Source organism: Pinus tabuliformis, chromosome 6 (assembly GCF_031772625.1).
Source record: "Pinus tabuliformis cultivar Carrire ecotype Pingquan chromosome 6, CPIR1, whole genome shotgun sequence".
Classification (NCBI taxonomy): domain Eukaryota; kingdom Viridiplantae; phylum Streptophyta; class Pinopsida; order Pinales; family Pinaceae; genus Pinus; species Pinus tabuliformis.
This window is the reverse complement of record NC_142292.1, coordinates 1567900579-1567912819: the sequence shown is the minus strand read 5'-3', so window position 1 is coordinate 1567912819 and position 12241 is coordinate 1567900579. Positions and strand designations below refer to the sequence as shown.

Below are 12241 nucleotides of genomic sequence, written 5' to 3'. Positions count from 1 at the left end.
AGATGTAAGTCACTTTCGTGTTTTTGGAAGTGAAGCATGGGCCCATATTCCAGATGAGGAACATAAAGCTTTAGAACCTAAGAGTGAAAAATGCATTTTTGTTGGATATTCTAAAGATGTAAAAGGATATAGACTTATTCCACTTAAGTCCAAAAATGTTATCATTAGAAGAGATGTAAAGTTTGTTGAAAATATATCGACCAATGAGCCTAGTTCGACAGATGTGCCACCTCTCTTTATCCCTTCTTCTTCTAAAAATATTTCTTCTTCAGATGATGATAGTAAGTATGACAATCCTCCCCCACCTTCTCAGGATCCTCCTTCAGATCCTCAGCTTCCAAAATGGGTCTGTGCTACTCGGGATGCAGCAAGTGCTCTTGCAGGTGATCCTACAGATCAACGACATACATGTTCTCAGTTCAATAGAGCCTCTTCTTTACTGGCTCAAGTTTCAAGGAATTGTGGTCCTGACACCATTGCAGAAGCTTCAGGCCATCCAGATCTGGACGCAACTATGAATGAAGAATATAATTCATTATTGGAAAATGATACATGGGACCTTGTTCCTCTTCCAAAGGGACGAAGACTTGTTAGATGCAAATGGGTTTACAGAACCAAGTTTGGACCAGATGGAAAAGTTGATAAACATAAAGCTCGTCTTGTTGCTAAGGGTTTTTCACAAGTTGAAGGCATCGACTGTACTGAAACCTTCTCCCCAGTTGCCAAAATGAACTCTATCTGCCTTGTTCTCTCCCTTGTTGCCTCTTTCAAATGGGTAGTCCATCAGATGGATGTTAAATCTACCTTCTTGCATGGGGACTTGCATGAATAAATCTATATGGAACAACCTACTCGCTTTATACAAACAGACTCTAGCCTTTTATGTCGGCTTAAGAAATCCCTTTATGGTCTCAAGCAAGCCCCTCAGGTTTGGTATGCCAAAATGGATAGCTTTTTGTTAGATACTGGCATTTCTAGGTGTCATTATGATAATATTGTCTACACCAAGAAAGTGGGTAAGTCTCTTATCATTCTTGTTCTTTATGTTGATGATCTTATCCTTACTGGTAGTGATCCCAACCTTATAAACCATGTGAAGTCCAACCTTAAAAAGAAGTTTGAAATGACAAACTTAGGACACTTGCATTATTTTCTTGGTCTTCAAGTATTGCAATCCAAGGAAGGTATTTCCCTTTCCCAGTCCAAGTATGCTTGAGATATTCTACGCCACTTTCACATGGAAGACTGTAAGCCAGCCCCTTCTCCTTTTCAGTATGGAGCCAAACTTTCAGTCACTTGTACTTCCCCTGAAGTTGATGCTACCTTACACCATTAGCTTGTAGGAAAACTTTTGTATTTGACCCATACTTGTCCTGACCTTTCCTTTGTTATTGGCCTTATTGCTCAGTTTATGCAAAACCCACATGAAATTCATTGGAAATCAGCTAAAAGAATACTTCATTATGTTCGAGGTACAGTTCAGTTTGGGATTCATTATAGTGCAAAAGCATCTCCTCTATTGGTTGGTTTCATTGATTTCGATTGGTTTGATGACCCTGACGATCGGAAGTCTACTACAGGTTATGTATTCACTCTTGGTTCTGGACCTATTACATGGGCTTGCAAGAAACAAAGTGCCATTTCTCTTTCTTCAGTAGAGGTAGAGTATCATGGTGCCGTAGAAGCTAGTAAGGAAGTCCTATGGCTTCGTTAGATCCTGTCAGAGTTTGGCTTTTAGCAGCAGCATCCGACTACACTTTGGTGTGATAATCAAAGTGCCATTCAACTATGCAAAGATCCAGTCCAACATTAGCGCAACAAACACATTGAAATACACATGCACTTCATCAGAAAGCTCATTCATGACCATCTTCTTAAAGTGCAATATTGTTCAACCAATAATCAAGTTGCAGACATCTTTACAAAGGCTCTCACAGAGGCAAAGCTTACTAAACTTCGATTTATGGTTGGAGTTTAGGAAGTTGTCACTAAAGGGGGATAGGCTCTAATTCATCCTTCCTTCTCCTATTGTGTCATATTTGTACATCCTTCAATCCTATCCCAAGTTGTTCTTAAGGGAGGATGTTAGGATATTCCGACACATAGGAAATAGTTAAGTATAACTTGGTCTAGTATAGAGTCAGGTAAAGTGTGTTTCTTTACTATGTACTTTTGTAACTTACAATCCGATGGTCACGATATGTTCTAGACATGAAGTGATCCGACTGTTCATTCTCTCCTCGGTATTACCGACACTTGATCCATGGCTTAACACATGATTTGTCCATGATCTCTATTTAAGGTGAATGGAGGGTCATTTGTAAGGTGACCGTTCATGAGAGAAGCTTATGTAAATTTTCATTCTTTTATTAATAAATTGCCTGAAGTGGCCACGTTGGCTCAGGTCGTGGACTGTTTCCCTCTTTGAGGGTTTTAACCACGTCAAGAATACTGGTGTATTGATTTGTGATCTGTTTGCGAGTGATGTCCTATGGTGTTCTGTCTAAGGAACTTACCCTATAAATTCCTACATGTTTACACATATTAAGTTATCAATTTGAATTGTGATATCTTCTTAAATGTGTTATACATGAAAATACCTCCTCGTCATCTTGGAGGAGAATACTATGTTGTTGGTTGAAATACCCCTTTCTCCTAGACTATATAAGACTATAATACAGGTTATGTACCATGAGGACCATGTTATCCTAGTCTATAACAAGTCGTCCCCTTCATCTAACTTTTGTTACTATATTTCTCACTCAGTCATGAGGAAAAAAGCTCGAGTTAACGAGAATTTGACACTCTTGTTCACTTTCAAAAACTCATATGGTGGAATGTGATCTCTTTATAAAAAATAAAATCATACAAAAGCGAGAAAGAGCCATAAAGCATGGGGAATATTTTTCCTAAGCACAAAAACATCTAAAAAGTGGAAAAGGCCATTTTTGTATGAGGAAAAATTATTCACCCAAAATATTTTTCCCAAATTGAACTAATGAGGAATTTGGGAAATCTTCATAGCCTTCACTTTTCTATATATTGGAGGCTTGGCCATTGAGAAAAGGATGGGAATTCTTGTACTGTCACACTGAGATATATCTTGAGAGGGAGAGTTTTGGAGCTAGGAGTTGGAGGAGGTGTTGTTGCAAATGCATTTGATGGTTGTAACTTTCCTCCAACTCCTTTATTAATATAGATCAGGTGTTCTTCCTTCCATATGCTTCTATTCGTTATTTAATTATTCTATTTAACTAATGAATGTATGGGATTTTGGTTTATATTTATTTATTCAGTAATATTTATATGTTTATGATAGTTTTGATTATCAAGATATTATGTTGTGAAGGTTGCTTTGTTCTCTCTCTTATGTGTAGGACTAAGCTTTGGAGCTAGCTAGGAACGCTTCCCAGTTATACTAAAAACTCCAACAAGACCTGCATGCAAGGACTCACAGGAATTCCTTCTCTTTTTCTTAATCTATACTCTATGCATTGATCTATTGAGAATCCTGAGCCTTAGAACAACCTTTCTCTTAATCAGTCTGTCCTAGGTTTCCGGGATAAACTGAGAGGGTTTTATGTTCATCTAACCATGCATTAAATCCTACAACAAAATGATATTTAGAAACTATAATATATTTCACTATGTAATTGAAATTAGTAAAATGAACCCATAAAGGGGGTCATAAATGGAAATAAAAGTAAAACTCTAAACAAGAAGCCAAAAGTGGATGTAACCATGGATGCAAAATTGAGAGTAGAATTGGATGTTAAACTAGCCATCAAAACCAGATGCGAACAATGACACAAAAAGGGTTTTAAAGTAGAATTAAAAAAGGGTACAACACTAGACACAAAGAAGGGAACAAAATAGGGCATACAAAGGATAGCAAATTGGGTGCAAACAAGGATGCAAAAATGGACACCAAAATGAGGATGCAAAGAATGGTGTAAAATTAGGTTGTAAAATTTGGTGCAAAAAGGATGTAAGAAAATACATAAAACAATACGTAAAATGGGACTAAAAAAGGGTGAAACCAAGGATGCCAAAAATGATGCATAACTAGATGAAAATTTAAACTAAAATCTAGGTGCAAAATGAGATGCAAATGTTGACACAAAATGTGGCAGAAAAAAGGATGCAAATTTGTATGCCAAAAAGGATGCAAAATTGGACAAAAAAATAGAAAAAATGGTGCAAAAAGAGGCATAAAAATGGCTCAAATTTGGATGCAAATTGAGATGCAACATTTGATTCAAAATGAGGTGCAACAAATGATTCAAAACTTGGTGCACAAACAAATGCAAAAGTAGACGGAAAAAATGGCTCAGAATTGAACGTAACATTAGACACAAAATGGGATGCAAAGGTGGACGCAACACATGGTTCAACATAGGATGCAAATTTAGATGCTCAAAAAGATGCAAAATTGGATGCAAGAAATGATGCTAAATTGGATGCAACAAATGATGCAAAATATGGTACAAAATAGGATGCAAAAAAGGGATACAAATAAAACACAAAAGTGGATGCAAAAAATGGTGCAAAATTGGATGCAAAATTTGGCACTAAATCAGGTTCAACATATGGTGCAAAATTGGATGCAAAAAATGGTGTAAAAAAAGATTGAAAAACTGGCACAAAAATAGATCTAAAAATCAGTACAAAATTAGAAGCAAAAAATGGCATAAGACTAGATGCAAAAACTGGCACAAACTAGATGCAAAAAAGGCACTAAATCATATGCAAAAGATGGTGTAAAACGTGATGTAAATTATGACACAAAACTAGAAGCAAAGAATGACACAAAACTAGAAGCAAAGAATGGCATAAAACAAGAAGCAAAAAATGATTCAAAAATGGCACAAAACTAGAAGAAAAACCTGTTGTAAAACCAAATGCAAATCTTGGTGCAAAATATGATGCAAAAAATTATGCAAAATTTGGCATAAAAAAAGATGCAAAATCTGGTGCTTTAAAAATTGTGCAATAAAACCAGATTTAGCACCAGGCTACTCATCCCAATTGAGAAAAAATGCACTAAAATCTGGTGCAATTTTCTTGTTTTGTTGTAGTGTGAAGAGAACTATGGCACAACTTCTAGAGGCAGCTCCAACACACACTCTTGCATTAGTGGATGATATTAATCATCAGAATATTTGTTGGACACATTCCTAACACACATTTTGATTAAAGTCGACACTTATGTCATAAAGATACATAATAAGTGTCGCACTTGGATATAAGTGTTTCTTTACTATTGATTCACTGTATACGTGTTGATTTTGGGTACTGAACATGTTCAGATCATGTGTTGTATTGTATGTATGTGTGATCATGTTTACGACTTGTATGATCTTACTCTCATTTTCTTGTGTCACTGATCCCACATTTAGTCAATTTTGGAGTTCTTCTAGTCCTCTCAACTTGCACAATTCATCATTGATCCCTTAGCCTCCTCCTCCAAGTATGCATTTCACATTTCCAAGCCATAGTGATGAAGTCTTACCTCCTAGAACTACACATTGCATAGTCATAGAAGATAGCATCCATCACTTGCGCATTACGACTAGTACAAAATGAGAGATTAGTGACTACGCCACTAAAAAAATTAGCCACCACAATTATTTCAAGTGAATTACTACTAAATTCGAGCAATTTTAAGTGACCCAACTAAAAAATATTGACTTAAACAACTAATATAGTCTAGGGATAAAATATACGACTAGATAATAAGTGACCTAAATAAAAATGACTAATGTAAATGAATAATTTAGTCCAAGACTAAAATATATGACTAGATAATAATTGCCAAAATTAAACTTATGATTAATGTAAACGACTACTATAGTCCAAGAATAAAAATATGACCAGCTAACAAGTACAATAAGTACATGTATTAGTCATTTATGCTAGTCATTTTTAATCGTGTCAATCTGGAAATGGAAAATTGCAATTTTGATACTGAAGTGTTACATTTAACTAAATTTTAACAGTGCAGATGGATTCAAAGACTCCTTTAAGGCCATCTCTAAATCCATCTATAGTGTTAAAATTTAGAGACAAAGGGTTATCTGAATCCATCTACAATGTTAAAATTTAGAAACCCCTTTAAGGGGGTCACTAATGTTGAGAAGGTAAATCCCCTCTACGGATAGAGGCGATCCCTACTAGCCCAACAGGGGTCTAGCAACAATCACACAATGCTGCCACGCATGTTCCTAGTTACAATTAGACAAGAAGTAAAGAGCACCTACTTGGATTCCTGCGCTGTCGTTTGTCGAGGGGATGTTTCCCTTGCCCCTTCGCTTCAGCTGGTCACAGTCCTCCGCGATCCCCGCGAACGGACACCTGCACACACGAAGAGAAGGCAAACGCAAGCGTAAAATCTAGTAAAAGTAACTATATGCCAGTCAGAAAAGACATAATTCACATTTATCCATTGCATAAACAAACGAGAATGGAACAATAATAGCAGTCATCTATTATTAATCAGAATAGAGAAGAGTACAACCAAATGTTCTGACGTCGGTAAACTCCTCAGGAGGGATCAGTCAGCATGTATCTCAAGCATTCACCTTTGAGGATGGTTCTCCCAAGACAAACAACTCTCTCTCTCTCACACAAATGTCACAAACAAACTTCCCAAAGCAATCAATCACTTCCACTCCTAACACACCACACCTATAGCAGCAATCTGAGCACTACAAGCTCTGTACAATCCAAGCTAAGTCTAGCTAGCTCCCACTAGTTTCTAACTAGCTGCTCATGGTAATGGTGGAAGTTTATATAGGAGAAGGAGTCTCCTAAAAAGGTGGAAGGATGAGCTTATCTTCAAGGGGAGTAGTTGCAAAAGGTCGAACAGACATGCCATAGAAGGGAGTCGACATTCACAAAGCTAACAACCAAGCCTGGAGAGATCTGGAAGGCTGGTTGTTTGAACAAATTCGCCCAAACTGGATCAGCGCGGATTATATGGAGACTGCCGCGCTGTCAGCACATGACAACAACTGAACAAGCCATGTCAGCGCGGAAGGACATGTGAAAGCCGCGCTGTGCGTCATCGCGGAAAAGTGATGTTCTTCCGCGATGGCAGCGCACGAAATAGACTGTGGGGCGCTGGTCATCGCGGTTATTTTAGGAACAGACGCGCTGATGCACAAAACTTTGGAAAAATGGGTTTTTAGCCAGTTCAGGGAGCAAACATTTAGTGATTGTGACTTCTTGGACACAGCAGGGTGACTGACAGGAAGGCAGTGATAAATTACTGTGTAACAGATGCCCCCTAAAGCATGAAGACCGAGAGAGTGGGAGGGGTGAAATGCTTTACAACACACGCCGAACTGGAACACCACCAGGAAGTACCGAAAAATCTCTGACAATCATGTACACGCAGTCTAGGTATGGGCGCAGCCATCCAAAAGACATGCAAGACTGGTCTATGGTATGGACGCAGCCACCCAGCTAAAGAGACCATAACAAAGACAAGGTATGGTCGCAGCCATCCATGAAGACTCAGGTATGGGCGCAGCCATCCATCGATGAGTCATGTAATGATTATCCACAAAATCGCAGCCTGGACCACAGTGAGCAAGGATCCAGGGTCTTGCGCTCCATCTCGACCCGAACAGAGTACAGGTCCACACATGTGAATACAGGGGTTGGAGTCGAACATGTATGAACATCGCCTGATTACCGGTCAATGATGAGAACCGTTAACAGACGCGAGAGGTACCACCAATAATGACAATGGCCCTCAAGGTACTATAGGTACAATCCGTAGCGTGTGAATCAATGAGTTGGTGTCGAACACCCACGGAATCATTCGATCGTAGGTCAATGATGTAAACCTTGCGTCGAACACGAGGAACCTGCCATTGAGGCATGCAGGCTCCAAGGCACCTGGAAGGAGTCTCTAAGTCACTTTCTCGGATAATGAGTTGAAGTCGACGAGAAGTGGCCTTGATCGAAGGTGGGCCATAATGATTCCCACATCAGCGACACGAGACAGAGGTATAATAATTTGTGATGAGATAGCGAACGAGGTTGCTTTGTGGCAGAGGACAACTTCTCTTGAACACATAACGGCACTATAACGGATTTGGCAGTACTTGACATCAAATGAGCAGCGGGTAGGATGATGATGGCAATAAACAGATGAGAGGTCAAATAGGATGTCCCAAACCCATGGAGGTTAGTGAAAACGAGATGAGATGACCCCACCCAGACACGAAACAGCGGAGTGCCGTGTTCAAGAGCGACGTACTGCCGAGACGACTGTAATCAAAGTTCCATTTTCCCCACCTTTGCAGGCAGGTACCCCGATTATTTTTGGACGACAAGCTTGACGGGGGTAACATATGCTTGATGTGTGTCATGTTGACAATATCCGATGTCATTGAGTGTTTAACGAGCCTGACAAAGGAAAAACTCGGCTTCTTTTCTTGTTTCGAGAGTCTGAAAAGAATGCGGAAAAGGAGGCTCCAGGGGGGTCCTTTTTCGTACAGTTGTGTCTCTCGAGCCCGAAAAAGTATAAAACTGTGCTCGAAAGAACCGCCCGGTCATTACAACCGAGGAGTACTTTTCATAAATAGTGTCGCCGACCGGAAAAAGTAAAAAAGTGGTCGAAGACACGTCGTTTTAGAGCCAATATCGAGTGCGAAACGACAAGCACCCGGCGATCTTTTTGGTTTAACGGTCGGAAAAAGAGCTTAAAAACGACCGCCTTTCGTTCCCTTTAACGAGCTGAAAGGGAGCTCGGCCATCTTCTCTTGTTTAACGTCGGAGAAGAGCTTAGAGACGACACTTTGGGAATCACATGAATCGTGGACTGTCATGACCAAGCTGCGATACCTGTACCTGCACAAGGGCACTACCCGCATAAATCCATTCGATATACGTAAAAAACATATTGAAACATGCTTGAAAACAGAACCAAGGCTAGTTTTATGGCAAAAAATGGTAAAAACCCAAAAAATATGGTAATTTAGGAGTTTTTACTATAAATAGGGGGGGGTAATAAGTCATTTTTACCATTTTACTATTTGGAGTGCGAAGAACGTGGAGAAGCCAAAAAGTTGACGGAGCGATTTCCAGCCCATCCGGAGACCATTTTCAGATCTGCTTCTTCCAGGTAGGTTCCCATTCCTTTGCCCTGCATTCTGGTTCATTTTAGGAGTTTTTTAACGGTCGAATAGGCCCAATTGGGCATTTTTTATTTGCATGGGTGCGCCCTCGGTCAGCGCGGAAATTGCCCACGGGGTCGCGCTGATCGAAAAATAGGCAATGTAACCAACTTCGGGTCAGCGCGGAAAAGGCGTGTTCTTCCGCGCTGACCTCGCATTTTTAACAAAGAGCTGCCATTGTCAGCGCGGCTGTTTCTAAAACAGTCGCGCTGGCGCGGAAAAATTTTGTTTTTTTGAAAATGAACGTGAATTTTTACCTGGAAGCACTTCTGATCGGTTTTATTGTTCATGCAGGACATCATGGCTTTTCAATGGCAAGAGAGAGTTCACGATGTGGAGGATGTGGCTGCTTGGGGAGACGTAAATTGTTGCAACGCCATGCGGGCGTGTGGATTCATGAAATTCTTCCTGACGCCGCGTCTAAGGGCCCAACATGATTTGCTGGAGCTGCTGATCAGGGCATGGAACCCGGTGGACCAAAAATTCACCATCCGCGGTCACGACATCGAGTTCGATCATATGGACATCTTCTTCTTGACTGGGCTGTCGCGCCGAGGTGGGAGGCCCATCTTAGAGGGGCAGCGACCTAGCGGTGGTACCCTGGATGACTTAATGGCTGAGGTTTGCCCAGGGGCAGTAAAGACGCGGAGTGGGAAGTGCTCGATCCCCACAGTGAGAGACATAGTGTTGCGCACCATCCTGTTCATGGTGACCCGGGCAGCGGGCAGCATGGCGAACCATGAGGCGTCCAAGACTCATCTCCTACTAGCCCTCGAGTGTCTCGAGCCTACCGTGTTCGACTGGTGCACTGCAGTGTGCAACAATATGAAAAGGCAGTTGAGCAACTGCCGTCGCGGAGAGACGAAGCAGTTCGGGTATGGATCGATCCTGGTCCCGCTTATTCTGGAGCGAGTACCAGCCATGCGGCTGCAGTCTATGGCTGTGGATGCCCCCAGAGATCCTCGAGAGACGAGGGCCACTCGATGGGCTCGGATTATGCCACGTGGGGGTGGCGGCCGACCACATAGCTGGGGGGTATATTTCAGAGACTGGTTGGACCAACAGGAGATCTTCGTACAGGATTGGCCATATGCAGGGATGGATTTCCGCAATGATCCTGACTTGGTGCTGCCTCCGGGTGAACAGTGGGATGATGCAGGTATGACACTTTTTGTCTTTTTGAGTTTTGTATATTTTTTTTTATTATGTACATGTCCTAATAAATGTCTTGTCACGCAGATGTAGGGCCTACTAGACCGATTGGCCTGGCTGTCACGGCACGGAGAGAGGGCCCAGGAGCCGGAGCTTTGGCCTTAGCCCCTCCAGAGGCCAACACGCCAGAGGTTGTGGCTCGCAACCTTGAAGGGTTGCTGGAGGGGGTACCGGATTTCCAGGGGGTTGAGGAGGTCCCTGTGGAGCATCAGATCCACACAGTGGGTGTGGAACCCAGAGTGCACCGCCTTCTGAGGCGGGTAGCACGAGCGGCCGTGTACTACAGAGAGCACCACCCAGCCGATTAGTCACCTAGGTTTTATTTCCACTGTTTATTTTGAGACATTATGACTCGGATGTACTGAGATTTTGGGACACGTACTTCTATTTTTGAGCGCCTCAGTGCGCCACACGATATATATATATATACATACCGGTTTTTGGATGAGTCGTTGTTACATATGATGATGTGTTATCTGTATTATGCGTTTGTTTTAGTACAATTTGTGATCTTATGTATGGATTCGCATGACACTCGACTCATGGATTTTATAATGCAAGCTTAAAAACACACGTGCAAACTATGCTTGGAATGACTTATTTACATATGCTTATGGTCTTACTATGCTGTTCTTTCCTTCTTTGTATGATGTTTATCTGTTTCGCAAATGTCTGTCTAATACACGATTTGCCAATGCATCAGTCAACGTATTTAATCGTCTTGGAATATGCTGATAAGTAATGAAATCAAAACTCCGTTCTAACAATCTCACACGTAGGTATAACCTTAATATGCGCTGGTCTCTGACGGAATATTGCCTGTTTAGTTGATGGACCACCAACTGGGAGTCCAGGTTTACCACTAGCTCTCGGATGCCGAGGTCAACTGCTTCGGCAAGCAATTCTATTACAGCACTGTACTCGGCAACATTGTTAGTGGTACGACCTAGGCACACACCTTGTAGGTTTATCAACTCCCCGTGAGGATCGTAGATCACCCACGCTGCCGAAGACAAATTACAAGTACTACGGCAGGCACCATCAGCGAAACCAACATAAGGACTACGAGACATCTGCGCAGGAAAGAGAAAGCATAATAAGGGGCAAAAACACGCCTTCACACCAAAGCAAAAGAAACTCATGCAATAAAAAACTCAAAACACACGTATATACAAAGTGACTGTGAGCAGTTATGCATAGTACTTCTTCAGATAGAGTCCATTTCGGGGCTTGTCAAGAGGATTCCCTTCATAATCAATCAACTCATATGCACCCTTTTGTAAAACACGTTTCACGATGTAGGGGCCTAACCACATGGATTCGAGTTTTCCTGCCCCCAGCTTATCCTTAGCTTGATCGTAGAGCAGTACTAAATCTCCCTCAACAAAGGAACGGGGATGAATATTTTGATCGAAGTGAGCCTTGACTCTCTTCTTCTGCGCTTCGATAGCCAGAGAGGCCAAACGACGAGTCTCGTCTAACCGTTCTAGGTAAAGAAGTCGTTCCTCCACCGAAGTGGTGTTGGGAAGCAACTCGACAGCTAATTTTAATGAAGGAATTTCACATTCGACGGGAAGGGTAGCCTCCAGTCCATAGACTAGTTGAAACGGGGTGAAACCGGTGGCATCCTTCACAGAAGTCCGATAGGCCCACAAGGCTGGGAAAAGCATTAGATGCCAGTTTGACTTGTGCGTATTGACAGTGCGTTGAAGCATGGTGATCAAAACTTTGTTCACAGCTTCAACTTGACCGTTAGATTGAGGATAGTAGGGTGACGAACTATCTTGACGCAAGCCTAACTGGTTTGTTAACTCTGTCATCATATGATTTCGGAAATGCTT

The 12241-nt window shown here is 41.6% G+C and overlaps 1 protein-coding gene across 1 annotated transcript; it reads left to right on the top strand.

The window, feature by feature from the left end:
• Nucleotides 1-9024: 9024 nt before the first annotated feature.
• LOC149264757 (uncharacterized) lies at nt 9025-10910 on the top strand. The gene is made up of 3 exons (XM_089400696.1): nt 9025-10347; nt 10428-10621; nt 10899-10910. The coding sequence occupies exons 1-3, from the start codon at nt 9477-9479 to the stop codon at nt 10908-10910; spliced, it is 1077 nt and encodes a 358-aa protein (XP_089256822.1). The 5' UTR covers nt 9025-9476.
• The last annotated feature ends 1331 nt before the right edge of the window (nt 10911-12241 follow it).

Excerpts from the sequence above, each read along its gene's own strand:
- LOC149264757 (XM_089400696.1), top strand. The coding sequence starts at position 9,477 with ATGCAGGACATCATGGCTTTTCAATGGCAAGAGAGAGTTCACGATGTG. Across the intron at positions 10,348-10,427 it reads TGAACAGTGGGATGATGCAG|ATGTAGGGCCTACTAGACCG; the intron begins GTATGACACTTT and ends CTTGTCACGCAG.